The sequence below is a fragment of the Rhinolophus sinicus genome, chromosome 8 (genome assembly GCF_057876585.1).
Source record: "Rhinolophus sinicus isolate RSI-liver-muscle chromosome 8, RSI-T2T, whole genome shotgun sequence".
NCBI classification, from domain to species: domain Eukaryota; kingdom Metazoa; phylum Chordata; class Mammalia; order Chiroptera; family Rhinolophidae; genus Rhinolophus; species Rhinolophus sinicus.
In genome coordinates this window covers 22,646,677-22,674,361 of record NC_142508.1, presented here as the reverse complement: position 1 = coordinate 22,674,361, position 27,685 = coordinate 22,646,677, and the positions used below count along the sequence as shown (strand labels likewise).

At 37.8% G+C, this 27,685-nt stretch overlaps 1 protein-coding gene across 2 annotated transcripts in view; it reads left to right on the top strand.

Moving 5' to 3' along the window:
• Window positions 1-27,685, top strand: part of CPED1 (cadherin like and PC-esterase domain containing 1) — a 250,121-nt gene that overhangs the window by 198,614 nt on the left and 23,822 nt on the right. For both annotated transcript variants that reach the window (XM_019750063.3, XM_019750062.3), the window contains 3 exons: window positions 6,529-6,646; window positions 13,285-13,421; window positions 27,382-27,602. In XM_019750063.3, coding sequence (XP_019605622.3) covers window positions 6,529-6,646; window positions 13,285-13,421; window positions 27,382-27,602 — 476 coding nt within the window. The remainder of the gene's footprint in view (window positions 1-6,528; window positions 6,647-13,284; window positions 13,422-27,381; window positions 27,603-27,685) is intronic.

Here is a 27,685-nt window from a genome sequence, read left to right as displayed (position 1 = left end):
CAGCCCTGAGAAGGAACCAAACCTGCCAACATCTTGATTTCAGATTTCTGCCTCCAGAACTGGGAGACAAAAACTTTCTGTTGATGTAAGCCACCCAGTCTGTGGTACTTGATTGCAGCAGCCCTAGAGAACTAAGATACCTTCAAAGGAGCTATCAGTCTTTTTCTTATTTTCTATTATTTTACTTTTTTGTTTCAACATTATTTTCTTTACTTAAATTTGTATTTTTAAAAATATGTCTATAAGCGTGTTTCATACTATTGGCAAAATCTTCAGCTCATACCATGTTTCCCCAAAAATAAGACCTATCCCGAAAATAAGCCCCCATTAAGATCTCAGCCAGACGGATGCATTTAGTACGTTATGACGATGTTCCAGAAGATGACATGACTGTATTTGAATAAATATAGATTGTTGTACATGAAAAAAATAAGACATCCCCTGAAAATACACCCTAATGCATCTTTTGGAGCAAAAATTAATGTAAGACCCGGTCTTATTTTCAGGGAAATAGGGTATAAGACCCAGTCTTATTTTTGGGGAAACACGGAAAGTAAAAAGTAAAAGTTCATTTTGGCTTTCCCATCTCTGGCCTATCAATTTAATCTTCTAAGAGAGCCACTGCTCAGAGTTTCTTATGGATCATTCCAGAATTTATGTATGTACAGTAAACATATGTAACATCTACCACTTTATTTTACTTAAATAAATTTGTGGTGTACATAATGTCTTCCAACTTGCTTCATTGCTTTAATATCTTATATGTCTCTCCATACATTCACCTGCATCCTTCTTTTCTAAGAATCACCAAATATTCCATTATATGGGTGTAGAAGTTATTTAACCTGTTCCTTATTGCTGGACACTTAAGTTGTATCAAGTTTTCTATTACAGAAAGCGCTCCAGTAAATTTCTTTGAAGACTTGATAAAGTATATCTCTAGGATAAATTCTTAGTATAATTATGTTTGTGAAATATTTCCAAGTTGCCTTCCATAAAGGATATAAGTCTCTTTTAATATGAATTTATATGCATTGTACTCTTCATGAAAAACATTCAGTTTTAGGATCACCATGATACGTAAACTGATGGATTCTGCTATAATTTCTGATGGATTATGCTATAATTACTGATTGCTAATGTATACCTCAGCTAATTATTCTAAAACTGTTCATTCGGTGGCTAGTACTATGGACCACACAATAGCTACTTGGTATTTATGGCTGGGTGTCTACGATACAGGGAAAGTAGTTGTGAAATTTACAGATAATGAGCAGACAGAAAATAATTGATTCCTTGGGGAAAAGATAGCAAAATTCGTGCCTCAGGAACCTCATTTCTTACGGGAAAATGAACTTTCCTGATCTAGAAGGGGACTCTGCCTTTCTGGGGGGAGGCGACTGTGCCCGGATTGTTCAGTGTGAGCGGTCACTCCTGACTTACTGGAAATAGCAGCAGCCCCGGGGAAGGGGGGCAGGGGGGGAATGAGTCCCTCTGGAAGAAACTGTGTGCCACAGGGAATGACTGTATGTTTTTGAAGTTAGGTGGGCATTTTAATGGGAGAAGGGGAGAATTGTTTCGTCTTAAAGGAATGACTCCATGGGGCCAAAAAAGTAGGGAAAGTTTAATGGCACCTACCAGATCAAATAGTCCAATTTGGTATTTCTCTGAAAATATAGCAAAATCACATTACAAATGACAAATACCATTAATTTCTTTGTGGCTACACACTTCTGTAAGAAACTAAAATGGGCTTCCAGAGGACCTGGTAACAAGAAATAGTGGTCATGTATTTCATGGGTACAGCACGGGGCAAAACCAACGGCACCTTAACATCTCCTGTTAGTCACTGCAGCACTTCATGAAAAGTTAAGTAAATGTTTTAATTATGTACTAAACATATATACTCTGCACATGTTTGAACAAGAAAATCCCTGTTAATTATCTTATTGCACTCAACTGCGAGCTATGACAATCCACTCAGGAATTTGTGAAGTCTCTAGCAAAATGATACACTCTAAATGTGGAACTTTCTGAGATTAATGCCATGTTAACCAACTCTGCTAAACATTACCTTTTTAGTGTACTTAGACTCGGAGGCTTAAGACACTTAGACACTTAAGACCAGGAGAGCTGTCATTCATTTTCTGGAATATGCCTGAACTTGACCAAATTACTAATCACACCTGTGAAGAAAGAAATGAGAGACACTAATGACTTTTTTTTTTTTTGCCAAGATTAAGTTGTTTCTTCTCCCCCCGCCTCCTTTTTTTATTAGTAGAGGTAATCACTGTTAAAATCTAAAGAAATACTCAAAAAAATTCATATGGCCTTAGAAGGATAGGTCTCATGAGACTCTTAGAGAAAGAGAGCAGTTTGGCTGCATCTTACACTTTCAAGTAGGAGATTGTTTTTACTCCTGTAGCAAGAAATGCAGAGGTAGGCAGCCCATGGTCTTTCTTTCTGCTCATGTTTGCCTCGTGGTCACAACATAGCTGTTCCTTTCTCAGGCCCACATCTGCATTCCGAGCAGTAAGAAGAAACAAGAGTAACAAACAAAAAGTGGCATCATGGAAGCAAAACTTTTCCAGAACTCCATAGCAGATTTCCACTTACATTTCTTTGGTTAGAATTCTGTCACACAGCCATGTATGAATTCTGTCATACAGTCTCCTCTACAAAGGAGACAGGGAAGTAGAGTTTTGTTTGTTTGGTTTTTTCACTGTTAGATGCATTGCTATCTACAACAAAACAAAGGTCCTTCTGTTAGAAAACAAGAAGGGAGAATGGCTATTGTGTAGGCAGTTACCTGACATTGTCTGCTGCATTGCTTGAGATCATTGAATGTGAGTCTTGCATCTCTCCTCCCTCCACCTTTCATTGTATGCCACTATGCTCTTATCCCACAAAACGTGCACAGAGCCTGCCCAGCTGTACTGATACTGCTTTTTCTTCTCCTAACTCCCTTAACTTTTTCAGCCAGTCTCTGGACATGTGTCTGTATTCGGCCATGTGCTTTGTTTCATTCAACTTTAAGGGTAACGTTGTTTGACTGCTCCTAGAAAATGATTAATATCTACTCCAAGCAGGCTGCCCTGGCTTTCCAAAACATCAGGATTAGGATATATGAACTGCAAACAGAGATTAACTTCTCAGGAGAAATTCAAAAGGAAGTACAGACTCCAACAGAATATTATTTGGCCTAAACTACAGAGAAGAGGGTGTGACTTTGAATTTTATTTACTTCCAAATCTACCGTCCATCTCTCAGTCTCTGTTCTGTCTGTCCTTTGCAATATGTCTTTGATGCCGGTCCTGTCTTGGAATTTACTGGAGTCGTGGCTGGTTAGTTAGAATCAACACTGGTGACCTACCGACGGTTGTACAGTAGGTGCCCAATGGGAAACTCCAACTGAGGCAGAAACAGCACCAGGCCCAGTAACCATTCAAACAAAAGACAAGGCCAATGGGTTACGTGTCGGGAGCAGTCACAGAGCGCCTCCTACTTACACTGTGCTCCTCTGTGTTCTTCACTATGTTTATCACATGGGTTCATATGTGGGGTCCTAGGGATTCAGAAAGTGTAACCACTGAAACTTTAAAGGCATTATCATGCTCTATTGCCAGTCATTTGTTTCAGTAGCTTTAATGTCAGATCAGAAAACATGCTTATTATAGTAAATTTGCTCTAAGCTACACCTAAAAACGTAACTTGAACAAATTAGATACAGATCTCATCTCAAGATTAAGAAGAAACTTCTGACGAAGAGTTAGACGATGTCTCTTGTGGTCAGCGGTTCGCATTGTTCGTATGGCACTTTGTACATTCTAGATATTAAATTAATACCTTTCCATTTTAAAGATGTACCCACAGTACTTAGGACCAGGTTATTAATGAATCACGTTTCATCGGAGTTAAGAGTTTATAGTACCTAACTTTGGATGTGCCATCTGAAGAAAAGATTTTATGATTTGATTATTAAAATACAGATTGTTGGCATATCAGTTTGTTAAAAAAACTTTTTTTGCTGTTGTTGTTGTTGTTGTTACTGAAGATGTCAGATAACTCCTTTTCCCACCTCATGGGCTCTGACATGCAATTCCTTCTTCTTGGAATTCTCATCCCCCAATTTTTTGCATTCTTCCATTAAGGTGTCATCTCTGCAGAAAGACTGCCTATGACTAACCTATCTGAAATAGCCCACATCCACTCATCAGTGATTGAGCTTATTTCCCACAGAGCAAGCCATCAGCACACGTAATAGTACATTTTCCTCATTGATTGATGTGTGCCAATTACATGCAGGGCTTCAGCTGGACAGACTCGCTAGGATTAGGCAGCTGCGGTCTGGACTCCCTTTCTAATACCCTCCAGACGAATGTTAGGGCACAATCAGGAACATACACAGCACGTAGACCCCAAACAATAATTTTCAGACAAAGATTTAACTAAATACAGACTTTTAGAAATATTTCAACATCATTTGAATGTATATATATGATTATATGTAATGAAAAATATCTATATGATTAATAAATCGAACACAACTGAATCTGAAATACCTGAATTTAGGTGACTTAGTGGCACATCCATGATGTGTTTCATATGGCAGGCATTGTCCTGTAACAAAACATGTTCTTTGGTTTTTCTTAATTATGTGCCTTGGAAATCTGTCCATGTTAGTCCATTTGGGTCGATCCTTATAATATGTTCTTTATGCATTTCATGAGAGTTTCTCTAGATTAGCCTTTAAGAAGTCTGACTTCTGGGCTATGGAGTCTGTGAATTTTAGTTTTAGTATAAACTGTTCTCCAAAGTAGACAAACTAATTCACACTCCCATCAGCAGTGTGTAATGGTAATGTTTCCCTAACATTTAATGTAAAAATTTTTTAATCTGATACATGCATAATGACATTTTTTTCTAGCCTTAAAAAAGGTCCCGTCTCCACCAAAAATAAATGTATACATAAATGTCACACACACACACACACACCCCTTATTCACAGATGTTTGTTCATACTAAAAACTCCTCACATTATTATAAACTTTGTATTATTTTTAATTGCTTTATTATAATGAACATTTTAATACAAATCACATTCCTAATCTTTAATCAGTCTCCTAAACTTTAGTTTCAGTCATGAATTAAAAATGAAAATAGGTTTACTGAATCAAGATTTCAAGGAGTCTGTACACCACCCCATGCCTTTTGTCCGTTGATATTCTGGACCTTTTCGTGTGCGATCTGGGAATCTGAGTTGGGGATTAGGATATTTCAGAGCATGAGGAAAGGTGACTAGAAATTGCTCATTATAGGCAGAGTTACAGAGCAAAGAAGAGGTCAATCCAATTATTTCTCTCCATTGCTGAGAATGTATCATATAAAGAGGAAGACAACTCTAACCTTTTATGAATTTAATAAGTACTGATTGTTGCCTACTGTATGGCAGGGACTGGGCAGATGTGTAAAATCATTATTTGTTCTCATGGGATATTCAGTCTAGTGGAAAAGACACAAATAAACATTATCAAATGGTGAGACTATGAAGGAAGCAAATGGTGCTGACACAGACAAAAGCAGGGGTACCTAGTTGTGCTAGAATTTCTTGCTGAGACCTTGAATGCTCTTCAAGACCTTACAGACGCTCTCCATGCAAAATGAGGGGAAAGCATTCTTGACAGAGATTACAGCAATTTTACCTGCCCTAAATTGTGACAGACTGAGAGAACCTGGTGAAAGGATGGTAATGGAACCAGGTGAGGTAGGATAGGAGGACGCAGCAGGTATTGGTGCTTTGAAGAAAAAGCTAAGAGAAAGTGACTGCGGTCCGACCTGCTGGACCTGTCAAACTATGGATGGCACTGCTTAGTCCAAACCACACCTCTGAAATGATATTCATTGTGGTGAGGTTTACCTGCTCTTATAACTACATGAATATATTTTGGGTAAAATCCATGTATTTGACTACATTTCTGGCATATTGTGGGTCCTTAATAAATGTTTGTTGAAAGAAAATCCCCCTATTAAATTAACGTTCTTCTACGATAGTCCCCATTTCCTTTCTCTCATTAACTGTCTTTTCCACAATATTAGAGGATTATATTCTTCTTCATTAGAGTATATTATATTTATAATGTGTCAACACATGGGTATATTTTTAAAGGAAAACTTGCAACCATTCTTTAAAAATTCACAGAGCAATACATGAATATCAGTGCCAAAATAATATTAAATTGTCATTAGAATTTATATATTTTCTTTTTTGTTGTTTTCTATTTTCTATTTTTTTATTCTCTCTCTTTCTTTTTTTTTTTTTTTAGAATTTATATTAATCCCCTAATGCAAGTAGCTCCTTGTAGCACAAACAACTATTGATAAGTCAATAACCAAAGAAGGGTACATAAGAATTGCCCCTTTTTATCCATAAACGTTACTTGGCACAGAAAATTTTATTTTTTCGATTTTATTACTGTGGGTCAGGTTAATTATTATGGCAGCTAATTTATTTCTATCACTTTAATGCAGGATTGTGGTTTGCTGATTCATCCAGAGGAAACCTGTGGGTTACAGCCTATTTCTTCTGACTACATTGAAGCCATTTCACAATCTGAACTAAAGATTTGTCCTTCTGGTGACACAAAAGGTGACTATCACATTGGATATCACTACTCTTAAAAAAATCCTTTAATATATTAATAGATAAACATATCCTTATTTAAACTACCTTTGAACAAAGCAATCAAGGTAATACTTTACTTTTTCATTCGTTTGAATTGCAGCACATAGAATTAATGTAAATGCATTGTTTTAATATGTGAAATATTTTGATTAATCAAATACTTTTCTCTTCACCTTCTGCTTTTTACTTAGTTAATCCATATTCATCTACAGAGCTCAGCTCATATGTTCCTTGTGCCAGAGTCTTCCTTTAGCCTCGGATTTGTTTCCTGATTCTGTATCCCCATAGTACACTGTGCTTTTCTTCCATAGCAGTTTTCACAATTATTTAAATGATTAAGCGTGTAATTAATTGTTTCATGTCAGTGTTCCCAGGCTGTCATTGCATAAGGGCCAGGAGTCTGATTCAGGTACACTGTATCAATCCACTTAGCACTATAATTTCTACATAGCAGGAACAAAAGAAATATCTGTTGATCTTGTGAATCAAAGGGCTGCAAAGAATACATGTTCAGTTTTAAATCATTTCCTTTAATTAAAAAATATATATTCGGGAATGATCATTAATGTCTCCCATATATTGAGCATTAATAGAGGCAGGAGAATTGTGATGTCAAATTCAAATTCCATTGTTTAATCCTAACCCAGAGCAGACCTGGAATGAGAGCCTGCAGGGCCACTCTCCACATTTCCAGTCTCTCCTTCCCCAGAACACCCATTCTTTCAGTGGAGACCAGTGGGGTCAAGCCAAAGCTGGGACTGAATATGCCTCTAAGCTGATAAGAGGAGCAGGGAATATCTTCTCTGAGATTCCTGGTTACCACTCCAATCTCCTGACCCCAGGTCCCCCTTCATCCAAAAAGTCTGAAAAAACACTCAGGAGCTTTTCTATCCTTGCCATGAACTTCACACCACAGCCTTACTGGAAAATGAGTTTCACAAATGGGCGGGACGAATTGCAATTTGGCATGCACAGTTAACAAACGTGGGCATATCCCCATTCCTGAACATGTGTTCTAAATAATGAATTATAGTCAGTGCATAAAGAGGGATTTGCCCGTTACGGTGTGTCAGGTGGTATGATAGAATTCTCTCAGCTAAATGAGATATATACTCTTGCATACAAAGGAGACACCCATGTCTAGTTAAGGTCTTTTGTTTTTGTTTGTTTGTTTGTTTTTTATCAGATTCCCATTTATGAGAATCGTAAAACAACTTAATGCTATTTCTCTTACGGAGCCAAATCAAAAGTTCTTCAACAAAAAGTTAAATGTACGTTACTGAGATGATTCAAGAAATGGCAGCTTCTGGTCCACTAAATTGGCAGTAACTTCGGCCAGGCCCTGATATGTGCCTGGTCTTTACAGGAGAGGCCACCATAGAACAGGGGCCTTCTGGCAACTTGTGTAGCTAGGCCTCTTTAGAGCAGGTAGGCCCCCCAAATTGACTCTCCCATCAAGCCCATCATCCTTAATCTGACAATTCCAGACCTCCACAATCTGACCCTTCCTACCTCTCCCAATTCCTTCCAGCCTCTTGGCCTCACTTTATGCCCATAATGCTGCTGCAGGACTCCAGGCTCTTATCCGAGCTATTCCCTGCTTCTACGACTCTTCTTCCCATCTTGGCCTAGTTCTCCTGATGCTGTGTCTTCCTCCCCAGGAAGCCTTTCTTTACTACCCCACCCCTCAGATTAGCTTTTCTGCTGTGCTCTCAGAATACCTTGGGCGCATGTCTGCAATAGCACTTATCTCTTAGGTTTCAAGTGTTTAATGTACATGTTTTTCTCTCTTTCTCTAATCAGTAGTCTTCAAAGTGGAATGATACATCTGAGCAGGGGAGGGAGTAGCACGGCACAATCCACAGGGATGAAGCCAATGATGATTGAAATACATGTACAGTTATTTTTATCTAATTCTTCTTATTTTTGTTTTTAATGGACATAATATGTACATATAGAGATATATGTATTTATATTACAGTGTATGTGTACTATTATTCAAAGGCGCATTCGCAATAAGTTTTTACTGATGACTACTAGACTATATATTTCTCCGGAGCAGAGATTGTCCCTTATTCATCTTCCACTGTCTAATATATGATTTAAAAATGGTTGTGGAATTAACACCAAGATCCATGGCCGCCTGCCTTCCACGGAAGAATGTGAGGATCCAGGGCACAACCAACCAGGGATAACTGGTTGGCCTTTGAGGTGCTAAAGACCTCAAGATTCAAAGTGAATGAGTGAGACTGGGGACAACAGTTTGCAAGAATGAAATTTCTGCTGCCAGAGGTGATTTCCTTCCCTGAAGGTAGGACTCCCTCCTAATGAAAGAAGGTGTTATGATAGACAACACTGGAAGTTCATTAAGACGATCTAGATTTAGCTGATATAGCCACAAATTGATTCCAAAAATCTGATTTTCACAGCATATTACAATTATTTGACAGAATTGGACTTATTTTCTCACCTTCCTGATGTAATGATAGTGAAAAATGTCTTTTCAATAACACTAGCTAACATAATTTTGAGTGACAGGATTTTTTTTAATTCTTACATTGATTTCTAGCCTTTAGAAAATAATTTAACTATAATATACAAACTTAAGAATAAAATCTGTTACTTAACAAGAAAAAATTCATTTTCTAATTTGGAGAAAGAAGAAATTTATACAATGGTTATTGAATGAGAATTACCTTTAAGGAAAATAGTTCAGATTTCATTTTACGATACGAAAACAAAAGCTTTTATCATATCTCATTTTAGCAAGGAAATATGACAACTTATACTTTAATGCTTTCAATATTGAAAATATAGATATAGTTTTCTTCTTAAGTAAAAACTTTTTTATTTTATAGCATTATAGAGTCAGGACTTAGTGCTATAATCTATATAATTTCACATCTCCCCATGGCTCTAAATCACAAAGTTGAATTTTTTTCTCCATTCTATCACTCAGTCTGATTCACTTCAACGGGTGAAATCTAATTTGCATTGAATACAAAGCTATAATTATAAATCAAATAACTTCTCCCAAAGGCAGTTTTATCCCTCAGAATGTTATCCCCCAAAACACATGTCATATTTTATTTCAGAAATCACAGCTTTGATTAATTCAATGTTTAAATATGTAACATAGAATTTATATCCTTCTTTTTGACAATTTTAGTTAAGAGCTGGTATCATTTAAAATGTCAGGGAACTCTAGTCCTGCAGATGTTATACAGATGTCCATTTCAGGCAGTATTACTAAATCACAATAAAAAAGGTATTGTTAACCAATACAAAAATGCAAAGTGTTATGACTGTATAAATATATAGTAGTATGAACCATTGGGGCCAGTTTTTAGAGGTCCAATCGGGCGTCCTTTTTATGGGCATGTGATTTTATGCCCACAAACTAATTGCACCCATATTTGGATCTTTGTGCTTGCATCTGGCCGCTTATTTCTTCAGCCTTAGCAACAAGTGGCCAAAGAGGGCCTCAGTTTGTACAAAATTAGCTGTCAGCAAAGTGGAGATGGTGGTGTCTGGGGAAGAGAATGCATGTGCTCTTGGATACTCAAGGATCTGATGAAAACTGAGCCCTTCAAAATATTACTAAATATAATCTCATTAGCAGAAGCACATTTATGTCCCCAACATCCCCTCATCCTATTAGAAAGAAAATTATCAATTAAAAAAAACAACAACATAGTCTGTCAACACATAAACCCACTGAATAAATTTAGAGCTACATAAAGTAAAGATAAATTCATTAAAGCAACTTGTTTATAGGTTTTCCTATAAGAGTTACCAAAGAGATTGTTAGGCCATATTTCATTTTCAAGTGATGATTTTGTGCTGACCTCGTCCAACATGACAAAAGAATCAGCATATTGCAGACTCTTATGCCTCAGTTGTGGTCCAGCCTTGTCACAAACACGTGATCCCACAGCTGTCATTTAACTCTGTGGACCACAGTTTAGCAGAATGATGGAAAGGAAGAGATCCAAGGGCCTTTGCAACCCCATCCAGGAGGATTCTATATGCCCACGGAATGCACATCTCTATGAAGGACAGCCTCTTCCAGAAGGAGGTTTTCTTGAAGAATTCATCAACAAGTATTAAACTTGAGGCTGTGTCTAAATCAGACAATATTAGAAGAGGCCAAGCAAAGACGTGAAGGAGTTGATTATTGATTACAAATCCTGGATGCCAGAGCAAAATCAGAATTAGAAAGCAAACTGTATTTTGACTGAAAAAAAAACACAGAAAAATTATAAAACAGATTTGGATGTCAAAACACCCACACTCCTGAATTTTCTGCATCGTATCTGCTATTGCTACAGAGTACACATGCAAACTTGAGAAACACCTTTTCACCAGCTGACCTTTTTCTCTCTAGTGTATACAGTCTATTCTGTAGGTGAGTCACTTCTTCAGTCTCACTCCTTCTCACTGTCCCTACAGTACCACTCATTCCATCTCTCTAAATTGTGTGTATCCTTAAGACCTGATCTTATGTACGCCATGGAACCTTCCAGACAACTCTGGCCCCCATGATGCATTCTTTATTCTCAACAGTCATGGCTTTCTGAAAGTGGGGGTGGAGGAGTAATATATATTCGTCAGTTGCTAGGTAGGAGGCACGGTGGCAGGTGCTATATCTTCCATATAGAGAAAAAATTAAGTCATCTGTACAAGTTGAACAGTGGTTCTCAAACTTGGCTGCATATGGAATTATATGGAAAGCATTAAACAAATACTGATTCCTGAGTCCCATAGCCAGTGATTCTGATTTAATCAATCTAGGAAACAACCGGGGCATGGACAATTTAAAAAAGCTTTACCCATGACCCCAATGTGCAGTGTTGAGGTCCACAGAGCTAGCTGGAGGCAGAGCTCAGCTATGTCCCCAAAGCCCAGGCTCTTTCAGTACCTCACAGATATTTTTACTCAATTATGTGTTATCTATTATTATGCTATAATTATTTTACATATATAAATTATAATCTTCTAACCTGATTATAAACTTTTGAGGTTTAACATTATAATTAGGAGCTTAAATTAGTTAATACTTTAAAGTGCTCAGACTATCTGTAGCATCTGGCAGCTGTGATGAAAATGTTAATTATTTTTTAAATTGTTGTAGTATTTTAACACTAGTATCTACCCTAACATCTAATAGGGTAGATACTTCAATAATGTATTAAATGAAAATCCTCATAGAGAGTAATATTTATCTCCCGCAGTTTCTCTCTCAATATACCCACTTTTTTTTTTCCTTTCAGTGATCAACTCGTAAGCCATAAACTAGATGGCCTTTCAAGTTTTACTATTTGTAACTATTTCCACACACACACTCCCATACACACTTCTGTCATCCCTGAGGTCATGAAATGTAAACTGCATCATATCCATCCCCTGAAAGTAGAAATTCCTCCCGTTAAAATTAATGTTGCACCAGATACTTTTGTTAGCAGAACCACAAATCAAAGCCAGAATGGATCAAGCCATTCGGATATTTCTTTTCTACCTCAAAAAGTAGCTAAGACTATTTAGCTCCTCAAGGTTTTGAAGAAGAACCTGTAATAGTAACATGAACAAGACCGATCATTGCAGGGCAGAGCCCATGGTGATCGCTGCAGCCTCAGGCCAATCTGCACGAGGGAGATGAATGAACGCTCCGCATTCAGGGTGCTAGCTCCCACTCCATTCCTGAAACGATAAACAAGGAAAAATCAGAAATCGTCTCTTGATATTTTTTGTAACAAATTATTAATGTATCTACCCACACTAAAAGCTAAAGTGTTTGGAATGCATATAACTTTATCAATCCAATAGAAAAGATCTTAAAGGCAATGAGAATATTCATTTATCTTATAAATATTTTCGAAAGCTTGTGACTTACTTTATGCCTGAAGTCTGCTCGTAACACAGGTGGAGATGATGTTTAACTGTGCTCAGTACATGAATACAGTATCCCATTCAATCCTCACACTTATCGTGTGAGTAGAACAGTACATACTTCATCTAACAGCTAAAGAAATAGAGGCGATGGAGCTAAAAAGAGGTGAAGAGCTTCACACCAAAAAGACCATCGATCAAATTAAGGAACTAGTCTTCAAAATAATACACAATCAGAATATTAAAGTAATTCTCTTATCTCTTGTCTCTATTGAGAGCAGGGAATATGTCTATGATTGGATTACTAACCTAAGCATGAATTCGGCTAATGAATACTGGTGTCCAACTGCCTCAATATTAGTGGCTGTCATCTGCTTTGGTCTTATTAAGTGCCTAATGTACTATTTAAGAATAAGTAATAATTGAGTAGTACCTGATTACTTAATTTTTTATAAGTATGTGGTTTCACGGAACAGAACTCATGTAGGACCTGATTTCAGCTTGAACTGTGTTATTTCCGAACATTACTACACGTTGCAATTCTGTTTGGTTGGCGGGTCACGCATTGTGGCACTGGGTTTGTATGATAAAAGGGATCTTCTTCTCACTGCAAGTTCTGTGATGGTGCACCATAGTTGAATTCTAAAGTTACTAGCAAACTATAATTGCAGCAGTAGAAACTGAGCCAAAGGAGGTGTTGCTGTCTATTTCAGGCCAATGGATCGTACCTTGCCTTAGTTGTTCCGACAACAGGACCTGTGACTGGAGAGAAATAACTTGGCAGCCCCACAACTGCCAATATGGTGTCCTAACTAAACCTCAGCTGCAGCGGTGCCTGGAAGGAAGGAAGGTAGGTTCTGATCCAGTGGGAGGAGCCTTTAATTTAAGCCCCCTGCAGCACCAACGGCCCTACTGTTGTATCTGCTAGACCAATTCCTGCTCTCTCATTCCGCAGAAGATAACTCCCCGAATGCAGTTTGGCTTTTTGAATTGTGTAAATGGTAAATGTTATCATAGAAGAGACTTAACAATTCTTGCTCAAAAATGCTCAATTATTTCCAAATAAGTCTACTTGACAGATGGAGGATATTAAAGTCATGTCCTGTGCTGATCCAATTCCATGCTGGTTTTCTCAGCACAAATTGGTAAGAGTTTGCCATGTCCACTGACAGTTGGCGGTTCAGAGCAGCTGGCAGTGTCAGCTGCAGCTGTAGCGAGGCCCTGCCGTTAAAAGAGACCTCTGTAGCTTGCACGAACACTGAACTGTTCCTGCATGTGAGACTCACTTCTGCTGGAGCTGACTTGGGTGCACGGCCTTGTCTTTCACACTAACCTCCCTGATCTCTTTCACACTCCCGAGCAGGTCTCGCATGGACCTCACTAAGCTGCTTTTCCTTTCGTGTGGCTTCTAAGCTGATTTCTCCAACACGCAGTGTCTTCTTGCTAGACGCCCTCTGACTAACTAGGTAGATTCCGGCAGAGCTCTCGAACGTGTGAACTGAGATGCTTGTTTACCACGAAGTAAGTAAGCCTCATCCAGATTTTCAAAGCACTTTTTATTAGAGGGGCATTTCCTTACCAACTGTTTGTAAACTCTTGCACATCGGCAAGACTAAGTTCAAAAACTGATTTAAAAAAAAATAAAAAGCTCTATTAATGCACAAAGAAAAGGGCACTGGACTGAATATATGCCCATTTTTCAGATTAGGGTGATGTTCAAATTTTCTACTAGCAAATGATTTCAGAAGATGACAGGGTGAGGGGCAGGGCAGAGAGTTGATGTCTTCAATGCGATTCCAATGTAAATACCCCACTTTTTATGACTGAGGCTATCTCTACAGATAAAGCAGCAGTATTAGTTCCTTTTTTAAAGGGAAGGGTTAAAAATCAAATATTTAGAAATTATTAACTGTCAGTTAATATTCACTGAGCATTGATCCTGGGCAAGGAAGTGTGCTGCTTTCTCCCACTTTCCATCTGACTGGACTGTTAGCTTCATGAGGGCAGGGAATGTGTTTGAATCACTGCCATAATCTCTCACTGTTTACACCGTTTTTAATACATAACACCATGTTTCCCCAAAAATAAGATTGAGTCTTATATTAATTTTTGCTCCAAAAGATGCATTAGGGCTTATGTTCAGAGGATGTCATCCTGAAAAAATCATGCTAGGGCTTATTTTCCGGTTAGGTCTCATTTTCAGGGAAACACGGTAGTCACTTAATAAATATCTATTGATTAAACAGATAAGTGAAAATCTTGTTTATTCCCAATCAGAGTTCTGTGAGGTAGATATTATATCTGTTTTCCACGTACAAAAATTCAAGCTCAGAGACCTTGAGTAATTTGTGATCACACATGTGTGTGAGTGGCTACTCCTCAGACATTTAACCACCGACTTGGACAATCTAACCTTTATATCTTAGAAATGCAGGGCTGGAAGCAATGAAAGCAGTTGTTGCCATAACAGTCAGACTTCTCTAAGCTCTTTCAGAATACCATTCCGACCTCAGAATTTAGAAGGTTCAGGAAAATTCCAAGATGTCACAATCTATTAACCTGAAGGGCAGTAGATATTAACTTAAATTCATCACTAAATTCCATGGCTTTGGACATGACATATTTTTTTCTCAGACTCATTTCCTTTATCTGTAAAATAATAAGTCTATATGACCTAATCCTATGCTATAGATTAATCAATTCTGTAGAAAGCTAAAAGCCTCCTTCCCTGTCTGTCTGAAAATACCATAGACTGGGTGGTTTAAAGAGATATTTATTTCTCACAGTTTTGGAGCCTGAGAAGTCCAAGACCTGGGTGCCAGCATGGTTGGGTTCTGGAGATAGCCCTTTCCTGGCTTCTGTTCGCTGCCTTTTTGCTGTGTCCTTACAAGGCAGGGAGAGGAGGGGAGGGGAGGGGAGGGGAGGGGAGGGGAGGGGAGGGGAGGGGAGGGGAGGGGAGGGGAGGGGAGGGGAGGGGAGGGGAGGGGAGGGGAGGGGAGGGGAGGGGAGGGGAGGGGAGGGGAGGGGAGGGGAGGGGAGGGGAGGGGAGGGGAGGGGAGGGGAGGGGAGGGCACTCTAGTCTCTTCCTCTTCTTATAAGGATTAGCCTCCACTCTTGTGACCTCATCTAAACCTAATTATCTCCCAAAGGCTCCACCTCCTAGCACCATTACATGGGGGTTAGAGTTTCAACATAAGAATTTGGGGGGCACACAGATATGAAGTTCCTAATACAGTCTTTGCTAATTTCAAGCCTGATTATTAGCAACTCTACAAAGTAATGGTAAGAAAAGGGGAAGGTCACTTTTTCCTAACTGTTAGAGAGATAGGATGTTGCAAGGTCTGAAAGTAAAGGCCCATGTTCAGATGAGGTGATCCCAGCAGAGACCAGCTAGCTGGCTGCTTAGCAGAAAGGACTCAGGTTAGTGATTCTCGGTCTGGAGGCGTCTTTCAGGGCTGCGTGCTCAGAAACTCAAACTTGCCAGCATACTAGCAATAGTCCTACAGCTGTTCTGTTTACCAGGGCACTAATTTATTCTATACACAACAGGGAAGCATTGTACATTTTTAGCAGAGAAGAAGCACAACCAGAATTAGAAAACGCATCCCGCAGCAGTATGGAGGCTGCCTGGGGCAAGGAGGAAATGGGTGCTCGGCAGGCGGAGGCTGCTTAATGGAAAAACTCGGTCATGCAACATTGAGGAGGCAAAAAGTATAGAATATGTATAGAATAACCCCACCGATGGAAAAACTAATGCAAGCATGCTTACATACACAGAAAATTTCTGGAAGTAACAAACGGTTAAGAGTGATTACGTAAGTGGAAAGGAGTGGAAGAGGGGTGGGGTGGTGACAGGACCAGCTACAAATGTTTCAAGGCACAGCACAAAATGAAAACAGGACCCTGTATTCAAAAATTATTGAGAATTTTAAGAAGCCAACAGCAGCCCAAAAAACCCAGCACAGGACTCATGCAACTGCCCAGGTCACGTGCTATCTGTATTATTTTCATTTTTCACAATGTGTGAGCATTTTTTAAAATCCCCAAATCTATATTTTAAAAGGTTGTGTAAATCAGAACTAAGGCAGAAGCAGTGTAAATGCAAAGGAGGAAGAGATGAGAAAGACAGTTTGTACTCAGAATCACAGGCTTTGATAATATATAGGCAGGTATATATGCTCGTACACCACACAGCACAGAGATAATTGTGTAAACATTCATAATTATAACTATGAAATAGTGTTTATTTTAAGAAAGTTCCATTTATGAATAGGAGTAAGTTAGCAAAAGTTTTTCCAAGTACCTCTACTTTTCACTTTCTATGAAAATAATATAAATATGCAAAGCGATCCTGAAACTCTTATCTTTTATTACTGAGACAATTAAGTTCTCATCCTACCCAGAATTTTCTGTAAGCACCATTCTATTCCAAAGTCAAATAAATGCTAAAGCATAACTAATCACAAGAACATAAATATGTTGGTTTTTAACACCTTATATACTGACTTTTTTTTTCTCTTTCAACCATGTCAAACACTCAAGGAAAGAAACGTAATCTGAGCGACATTATACGGACATTTACTTCCCACGTGGGTAAGGGCAGCACGGTTATGGAATAGTAAGAGCCAGACTGGTATGAGGAAGCCTGTGCTGCAATTGTGATCCTGTAAGACAAAGTGATTGTTTATCTCTCGAACCCATCAGAGTAACTCTGCTGCCCCAACCAGAAAACTTGCAGTATCACTTCTGCCTGTACAGTTTACAATGGAGGAGAGTCCGTGATCACTTAGCAGAGTTAAGCTCAGGATACTTTCTATAACTTTTGCGATATCATGCTCTTCATTCGTTCATTCAACTTTTGTTGAGCTCAGAACCTAAATACATACAGCATGATCGTCCAGGGTGTTCAGTTTCTAGTAGAAGTAGACAAGTGAGAGAAGCAATCGTTACAATATCCTGTGGTAATTGCAAAGGTGGGGAGAAACACAGAGGCTGTCACCCGACCAGGACTCGCACGTTCTGGAAAAGTTGCTAAGAGAGAATGTGCCTGGGCAGAGGGTGGTGGTGGTGATTACTTTAAAATAGTTTAATTGAAAAAAAACAACAACAGGAGTCATCATTTTTTTCCCAAAAGAATTCACAGTGAGTGTCCTATCTCTCAAGTCTAGTGCTTTCTTTGATTCCCCTCTGACTGGAGGGAACAGAGGATGGAGGGAACACAGGACCAGGGAACAGAGGATGGAGGGAATCGGGAATGGAGGGAACAGAGAGGATGGGCAGGAAGCAAGCAGGTGAGCAGTGCACTAGAGATACCGAGTTTCTTATTTTTCCGTGTGCTCTTATGTATGCGTCTTGGATTATGTAAAAGTGGGGACATACCCAAGCATGCAAATTCTAATGATCTAGTAGGCTTACTAACCTGAAGACTTTCAATTAATATGTAAAACGCAGATTTTTACAGTGAGAATCCGAAAGTTTCACTGTTGCCAGGACTAAGCAGTGCAAACATGTTGTGCTACAAAACAAAACAAAACAAAACAAAACACAAAAAATAAAAACAGAACTTTATTTTAAATCCTAATCAAAGCAAGCGTCAAGCTTTGGGGGATGCATTAGACTGAGTTATCTTTTTCCAAAAATCAGGTTAAAAGGCAACAGATTTTGACTGGGTTGGTAAGAATTATTGGAAATTTAAGCTTTCAAATAGCATTCTGCTTTCTTTAGAGTTTCCCAGTAGTCATTTCTCTCTGTTGAATTTCCTTATGTTATTATTATGACCTTTTATGTATTTTTACTACTGTTTTACATTGATGAATGCAAGACTATACTTGGAATGCATGCCCAACCAAGGGGAAGGAACAAGACACACATCAGTTGAGATTTAAAAAGAGGTTCAAGTTTCTGGTAACTTTGTCCAAGAACCCCAACTGCAGTTAATGGCACGTGAGCAGGACCCCACTTTCTATGCTTCAGTCACTGGGCTTCACTTCAGAAAGGTGAACAGGACGCTGATCTGTGGAGGAAAGAAGGAGAAAAGTTTCTCCTTGAAGCATTTATATCCGTTTCTATGGAATACTTCTTTATGTATGGAGGGCAGGTAAACGTGGGACTCTAAATTTATCCAAATATGAGTTATTTCATTTGTAGATTTTTGCGCATATGTATAGGTTTTGTATGTGTAACCGTGTTGAATCAAAGCAAATTCAATTGAAAAAATACTAGCTATGTTTTTAATTATACTCACACATTTCTCTAAATAGATACACACCTCTTAATAATCTCTGAATGCAACATTTATAAAACTTTATCTGAGCATACTTTATAATCGCAGCGTGGAATATATAGGAAGTAGTTTAGAAATATGATAATCACATTTACAACAGAAAAAACTTAGAAGCCTGACTATACTGAAATAAAGAAGCCCTTATTTTGTTTGTCAGTTGAAAACATAGCTCAGAATTTAAACCACTAATAAAATATCTGAGAGAAGAGTGCAATTAGGAAAGGGAACTATAAAAAGGCAATATTTACTGAAAGTACTTAAACTCAGCTGTTAAAACAGGAAATGTAACTTACATTTTTAAGTAATGTTTGCAAGTTAAGTAGTGTCTTGGACTTAAAGGTGTTTAAATATTTGAAGTGTGGCTAATTTATAATAATATGTTCTGACTAATATGTGAATTCCATTATGATTACACAATTCATTGTAGTTTGTCAGTTTCAATAAAAAGGGGAGGATAACAGGGAAGGTGTGCCCCTCACTCTCACCAGGAGAGGATGACCTACACATACTGCCACAGTTCACACTGAAAGGCACTATACATAATCAGTTTTGTTCCAAAGAGCTGAAAAGATCTTTGTTTAGTTGACATTATCTATTTGTTCTCCTTTTTTGACCATGTGTTTGAGAATGATTTGCCTAAGGGTCATTTTACATTTGTTTTTGACCCCAAGGAGCAATTTGGTTGGTCATCTAGAGCCAATTTAACCAAAATGCATCATTGGAAAATATGGACTACATTTCACAGAGGGGGCCTTTGTTGAGCTAGATTTTCATCTTGCCCTAAATATCATTAGCCATTTGATTAGTTTCAGTTTCATATTTGAGCTGAATCACCCCTTGCCTCATTTTAAAATGGGTATTTTTCTTATGAGAGCAATGGTGTTCAGTCATGGGCTTACCCAAATCATGGTGGAGCTTTCTAAACATATGGGCTATGCTTGGCCCTGGATGAGACGTAATGAGTAAAACTCTTCATCTCACTTTCAGTTCCTTTATTTACTGACGTGAGAGCTCTCCAATGAGCTGGCATTGCCTAGACTAATGGACAAGTCGCTCTTATTGCACTTGTCTATAACTTCCCCTCTTGAAACATTCTAGTGAATTCCGGTTAGCTGGGCTGAGTCCTGTTGGGATTTTTATGCACTTTATTGGATATGAAGAAATATCCCCACTTGTGTGTACATTGAAGACAGAACCTATGTAGAAGGAAAGAGAGGAAGAGGGGAAATTAATTTTTAAAAGGGTTTTTTCTTTTTTTCCTGTCTATTGAGTCTGTATGTACTCAATTCTTTCCCAGCTTCAACAAGCTCCAGAGCAATCTGATATGCTAACAAATTCCAGACAATTTACTGCCTTTATATTCACTCAACCCAGATAGCCTCCACTGCTTCTCTTTTCATTTATAACTTGATTTGCTAACTATGTCCTTGTTACCTTTAGTGATTCTGGAGAAAGGAGGTAATGGAGTAAAATATTTGGATGTTTAAGTATCATCATTGTTAGCTCCCGTCATTCATGATGAAATCAAATGGAATGAAAAATATTTTATTGTGTATTTAAATCAAAATTTCCCAAAGCCTTAGTTGTATTTTCACTAATAAATGATATTTCTTATTATTCATCCCAGGATACATGTTTCTCTACAAATAGAAGTTCTGTTTGTGTATCTTGTGGATTATAAATTAGCCTTTCATATAGTTCACACTTTTGCTAATTCACATATGGAAAATCTGATTTTATGGTTTAGTTTTTCCTCAGAAAAACAGCATGTAGGCGAATGTGGTAAAGCCTAGCTAAGTCTTCATCAAAATCATTTTTTTCTCGTCTTCCAGGCAGTCAGGTTGACTACATTTCTCAGTCTCCCTTGAAATTAGTTGCGTGTCCATATGACTGAGTTCTAACCGATATGAGCAGTAACGATGTGGCCAGCTCCCGGGCTGGGCCCAAATAAAACCTGGCAGCTTTTTACTCCTTTGCCCAGTTGGGTATCAATGACTAGGGAATTCTTGGAAATCGTTATTGAAGAATACACAGTCCAGTCCTCCTGGGAAACTGAGTGTCCTCCCTGCCCCTCACCCCCACACATACATCTACCTAGAAGCACTGGGGCTGTTTTCCTAAGGGAGAAATAAACTTCTGTTTTGTTTAAGCCATTGTACATTTAGGGGCTCTATTTGTTATAGCACTTCATCTATCCCATCTAATACAGGGACTATAATGTTGACGAATTAGACATGAAAATAAAGATCATTAAACAATTTTGTGTTTTTTTAAACAAGATTATTTTAAAATAATCTTCAAACTTTACTGGAGCCTGGCAACATGTTGTGCTTCTAGGTCCTATGATCCATGATGGTGTGAAAAAGTGGGAAAAATACCAGCCCTTATATACTTTTTGATAACACATTGCATGGAGAGTCTCAGGAATGGAACAGATGCAAAACTTAGAACTCTAAACACATCTTTGTCTCCAGCTGATGAGCTGAGAGCCGGGCTGTCATGACATCCAGACACAGATGTCTCGGCTCTTCTCCAGAGCCCACCTTGATGGAAACAGGCTCCCTTCGCTGCACTACAGGACCAGAATAGGGATGCTGCACAGAAAAATTCAATTCAATCTTTGGAATAATGTTGCCCCTGGAATCCAAACTATGATTAACATTGTTCCTGTACTGATTTTATTGGACCAATGCTTAATCCTGACTCTCTTAAACCATTGTTCTACACAAATAGAAATAAAGTCTATTTAAGCTGATTAGTACTAAATTTTTATATGAATTTTCAAAATGTTTTTAATGGTTTATCATTATTGATGCTGTTATGCTGCTGCTTTTTTATTATCATCATAAAAAGCCTATATATATATATATATATATATATATATATATATATATATCCATTTTAGAAAATACAAATGAGCAAAAAGAATAAATTCTCATCTTCTTAACATCATCGCAGTCTTAGGCTAGTCAGATATCTTACATAGCACCTCAACGTTCCAAGCTTGAGCGGTCTATTGAGCAAGGCAGAAGCTACATCGTCTTTTAGTCTCACAAGCCACACAGTGTCACTTCTACCATACTCTAATCATTACAGCAATCACAGCCCACTCAAACTCAAGGGGAGGGGACATAGAACCCAACTTTTGATAGCAGGAGTGTCAAATAATTTGGGGACTATGCTTTAAAACCACCCCAGCTTTATTAGTCAGTACCCTGGGTACAAATAACAGAAGGTTCAAGTAGGAAGGGATGAAATAAGGAGATTTGTTTTCTGGCATAACCAGAAACACAGAGGTAGAGATGTTTCAGGTTAGTTCAGTTGCTCAACAATTTTTCAGAGCCTGTGCGCTTTCTTTCCATCTTTCCATTCGACTATCGTCAGTGTATCAGCAATATTTAGTCTCACGGTCACACCTATCTGTAGCAGTCCTGGTATAACAAGGAACTGGTGTATCACATCCAGTGAGGAAGATGGACATTTCTTTGTTTTTCTTAAGAAGGCATATCTTTCCTTCAAGTCCCCAGGAATCTTCTTTTCAGGTCTCGTTGGCCAACACTGGGCCATGTGATTCTCCCTTGGCAAAACCTATGGGGAAACGTGTTTGTTATTTGTATCTTCTATGGTAAAAAGCGAGTTCTGCCAGAAAGAAAAAAGGGATGTGAAATAATTCTTGGTAGAATAGTCCCTTCCAGCTTTTCCATGTCATAGTCCATATATAACGTGTGACAATGTTTACATGGCACATTGGGGTAAGCTAGATTGGCTTTGGGGACATCTTTATGAGGTTTGGTTAAAAAATATTTTCCTTACATTACATAATTATAAGGAGAAAATAAAATAGAAAGACGTTAAAAATTGAATTTGTAAAACCTTCCAAATAAAATCTTTTAAATACTTATTTAAAAAAAATAAACTGTCATGATATCACCACTTCAAATACCCACCATTAACTTTCCAGGATCTTTTCTATACATCCACGTACTTTACAAAAATGTAACCATTATTTATTCTGATTATAATCAGCATTTTATTAAAACTACTGTGAAATCTTTCCCATCATAATATATCCATATTACAATATCACTGTTAAAAGATGAAAAGAATCTGTATATGATTATACCTTAATATAACCAATCTAATAAACATTGATGCTGCCTCAAATTTATTTTTCTTTTGAAATATATTTTAATAGACATCCTTAAATATTTCATACAGTGGAATTCCTTAAAAACTGCCAATTTTTTACATGCAACAGCAAAACTGTTCAAAGCCATTCATCCATTTGACACATGAGAACCAACTTTTACACCAGGCCCTTTTCTGGACAGTTGTTAAAAAAAAAAAAAAAAAAAAAAAAAGGACAAAAACTCTCCCTCATGATGCTTACACAGTAGTATACGAGAGAATCCATTTCCCTGAACTCATAATATCGTTGGGGCTTTAAAAATTTTAGCTACTTTGATAGGAGGGAAAAAATTAATTTTTTCAAATGTTTTATTGCTAACGTAGATTATTTTATAATTACTTACTGGTTATTTATATTTAATGATCACATTTTCTGTCTTTGATGCATGTACTAACCTACACCTGCATAAGCTAATGTAAAGCAATACTTTTCACAGGAGAGAAGAGTTACTTACAAATTGCATGGCTAGTTATGAATATTTGTTATGGTGATTTAGGCCTGTTAAAGTAGAAGTAGACCTATAAATTTCCTTTTAAAAAATTCACCAAATTGAATGACCTGAAAAATATAAAGATTGGATATGAATCATATGACTGAAAATAATCACCCTAATTCCTGATATTATTGTTTAATTGTGTGTGTTAACTGAAAAGCTGACATTGTGAAGTTAGACATTATTTAGTTAGGAATACCAATTAATCTCTTACAAAAACTGTGTCACCTACAGAACAATCAGTCTTAAAATTACAACTGCATTTTCATTTTAGTTATAATTTATCATTTCTATCCTTCATGAATTGAACAGCACTGGGGTAAGATAATTCTCTAGAAAACAGTCTCCCCAGAGTTGTGTCTGCTGGACTTGAAAAATGCTGTCTAGGTCTTTGCCGTTTGGAAGAATTTGTTTTGTGGATGACGGTGGTGACACTTTCTCCGCCCTTCCATGTAGCTCTTCTTAGTCACTAATCAGCAATGGAGACTCAATGGACTGTTCTGAGTGTTGGTTTGCTCAGGGTGGTGATCTCTCTTCCACATCTCCATCCAGGGCTTCAGTTTCACCAGCAACCCTACAAGTCTTGCTGTGCATCAGTTTCAGGGTTGGTAGGGCAAGAACGAGATTGCTGCCATTTAAAACATTTCCTGTCTTCTCTGACAGTTCTCTAAATGAGCTAGTGGGTTTCAGGTGACTAGTAATGCACTGCAAGACACTCTGGAAACGCCCAAAACCACTGCTTGTCTTTTCCTGTTCCTTAATGCTAGCCCACACTCACTGCGGCTTACTGTGTGCCAGGAATTAGATAAGCATTTAAACTTGTATTGGTAAACGAGGGTAAAAGGGGTCAAATACTTGTGCATGCTGATGGAAGGAGAACTGACTCTGGGTGATGAAAACACAATGTAATATAGAGATAATGTATTATATAAATGTATACTTGAAACCTATGTAATTTTACTAACCATTGTCACCCCAATAAATTTTAATTTAAAAGAAAGTCTTTTAAAACAATTAATAAATAAACCCCACCAATCATGGAAATAGCAAAATAATAATAATAATAATAATAATAATAATAATAATAATAAATTGTATTGAAGTCCTCCATGGTGGTGCTGTTATTTTTTCCTATGGTAAATATAAGGGATTGAACCCTTGGAGAGGTCACATAATTTGTCTAAGATGATCTAGTTGAAAAATAACAGTACCTAGAATTCTGAAGCACAACTTTTGCCTCTGACACGCGTTGGTGAGCTGCATCTTTGTATAACCCACAGAAAAGACTTGAAATCTAGATTTTTTTTTTCCCGCTCAGTAACATAGAGCGACTTTGACTTTTTTAAACCTCTGTATCTCTCTCTGCAGCCCACAATACAGACACCCTGTGATCTTACTGGTTGCCTGGAGATAGCCTAGAAGGGATTGCATCTTGATACTGAAATGAAAAGAATTTGTAAGAAAAACATTTAGTGGCAATTTAGTTTAAAAGCTGGACCTCAAAGATCCTTTATGGATATTAAGAGTTGAACTGAGTTCCCACCCAGCCAAAATAATACGTGGAAGTCGTAAGTCCCAGTACTTCAGAATGTAACTCTGTTTGGAGATAGGGACTTTAAAAAGGTAATTAAAGTAAAATAAGGTCACATGTGAGGGCCCTAATTCAATATGACTAGTGTCCTTATGAGAAGAGAAGATTGGGACACAGACACATTGCAAAGACCATGGGAAGACACAGGGCAAAGATGGCACCTACACATCAAGGAGAAAGGCTCTCCGAAGAAACCAGCCATACCAATGCATTCATCTTGGACTTCTAGCCTCCAGAATCAAGGGAAATAAATTTCTGTTGTTTAAGTCACCTAATCTGTGGTATATTGTTATGGCAGCCTTAGCAAACTCATACGTTTGGAGCTGGGTCATTAGCGGTACCTAAAATTAAGAGCTTTTGTGATTCTTCAAAATTATCTGTTAAAAATCAGAAATAGTTATAGGTCAAATCCAGTAGGAAGAATTTCAAGTGATTTCCCAAATTATTTTCTTATGCTGGAATTTTATTGCGCCAAGTGGAACTCTACTCAGAGGATGAGTGATTGGGGTCTTGATAACTTACGTTATTCACTTGGGCTTGATGAAGTTTATGGTGACAGCATTTGATCTGAAGGCAAATTGGAGTTGCTTTCTAGATTTCTCCAAACAGCTATTTGAATACACTCACTATGGAAAGAATAAACCTTTGCACATTCTCACTAAATTTTCTGTGAATGCACAAATGCAGTAGTGCCTGAGAAATTATAGCAATGATTGCTGTTAACCAGAAGGAAGTATGTGCATGACTAATGGAAACAGAAATCTCAACAAAGGGAGGAAAAAAACAAAGAACAAACCTTATCCAAAGACATTAAAAGGGATTGTTTCTATCAAAAGTCCCTTTGACTTTCAATTCAATAAATATTTTTAAAGTGCATTCATGGTACTATGGGGGAAATTTGAATTCAGAAATTAACCCTGACTCTGACCTCAAATACTTCTTGATGTGATATAAGAAAAAAAAAGGCACAGACACAAATAGCCATTTCATGTAGTCTTTGATAAAATCTGTAATGGAAATAAAAAATGTAATGAAATCAGAGGACGGAGAAGGTCATCTGGCTGGGGCTTTGGACAAGACCCTGTGGGAGAGACGTTTGTGTCAGGTCTGCAGGTTGTGTAGCATTTACACAGGTGGGGCTGCGAAGGGAGGAGCTTTCTAGGCAGTCAGTTCATCACAGGGAAAAACAGATGTTGTTGAGTGCAAATCATGTTCAGTGACAAAGTAGGCATCTGACCTGTGTACTGAGAGGAAGCATTGAGAGGATGGGTCTGTTGGCCTTGCACTGGAAGTTAAAGGGACTGGATTTGAGTCTTGTGTTCCCCATTTACTAGACTTATGACTTCAATCCCCCTGACCCTCAAATTGCTGATCTGTGAAACAGAAATAATGACTCAAACCTCACAATTAGAAGATTGAAAGTAAGTAACCTGTGAGAAATTGCCTAGCAAACCCTGGTATGTGACAAAAATTCAGCAAATGTTAGCTGAGCCTAAGAAGTTTAGACTTGATTTTGTAGAAAACAGGAGCCAATAAAGTTTTTGAGCACGAAAGTAAGATGACCAGAGCTAGACATTTGGAAATGTATCCCAGTAATACTCTGTGTAGAATGAACTAGAGGGCAACCATTATGCGAGAAGGAAGACCCATTGGGAGAGTATTAACCATAACACAGCTTTGAAGCAATGGGAGCCTGGAGCAGGGCTGTGCTGGTGGGAATGGGAAGGAGGTGATGGTGTGAGAAACTTCCAGAGCAAATGGCACTGGGATTTGCACTCTGGGACATAGATTGTTGTTGAGAAATTCAGATCCTAGTCCTGTGGCTCTTTTCTCAAGTAGTGGCATGACCTCTACTGAGCTATGTAACCTCAGTGGATTCCAAGTTTTCTCATCTATAAGATAAAAAGAGATTGGAAAATCTTACAACACTAAAGTACTTCATGCCTATTTGGATCAATAGAACTTGTTAAGTTGATTAGATGAGAAAATAAAGAGCATAAAGGAACTAGAGAAATTGAAGATAACATGAAGCAACATTAACTAGTGTGTCAGTAGATAATGTCATTTCTAAGAAGATGGAGAAGAGGAAAATAAATAGGTTTGGGGGAGAATATGATGAATGTCATTTCTAACAGTTTGAAGGGCTGTCCTTCAAACAATTACATTTGTGGCTTTCTGAATATTCAACAAATATATTATCTCCTATCCCGTGTAAACAGATTTTGAAAACAAATATTTTTTCTTTAATTTATAGATTCTTTTCATTGGAGATTCAACCAACAGAGGGATAATGTACTACCTGATTGAGAGACTGAATGAAACCTTGCAGGAATGGCAGAAGGTGCATGGCACTAAAATCTATCACAATGTCAATGGTGGGAAAACTTTGATCAGTTATTCCTACTATCCCCAGTTCTGGATAAACCCTTCATTGAGACCAACATTTGAAAAAGCACTTGAACATCTCTTGCAAAGGTACAATGAAACTATTATGAACAGCACAATGTACTGATGTTTTACTGGCAGTCATAATTGCTCACTGTATATCAAATGTGCTG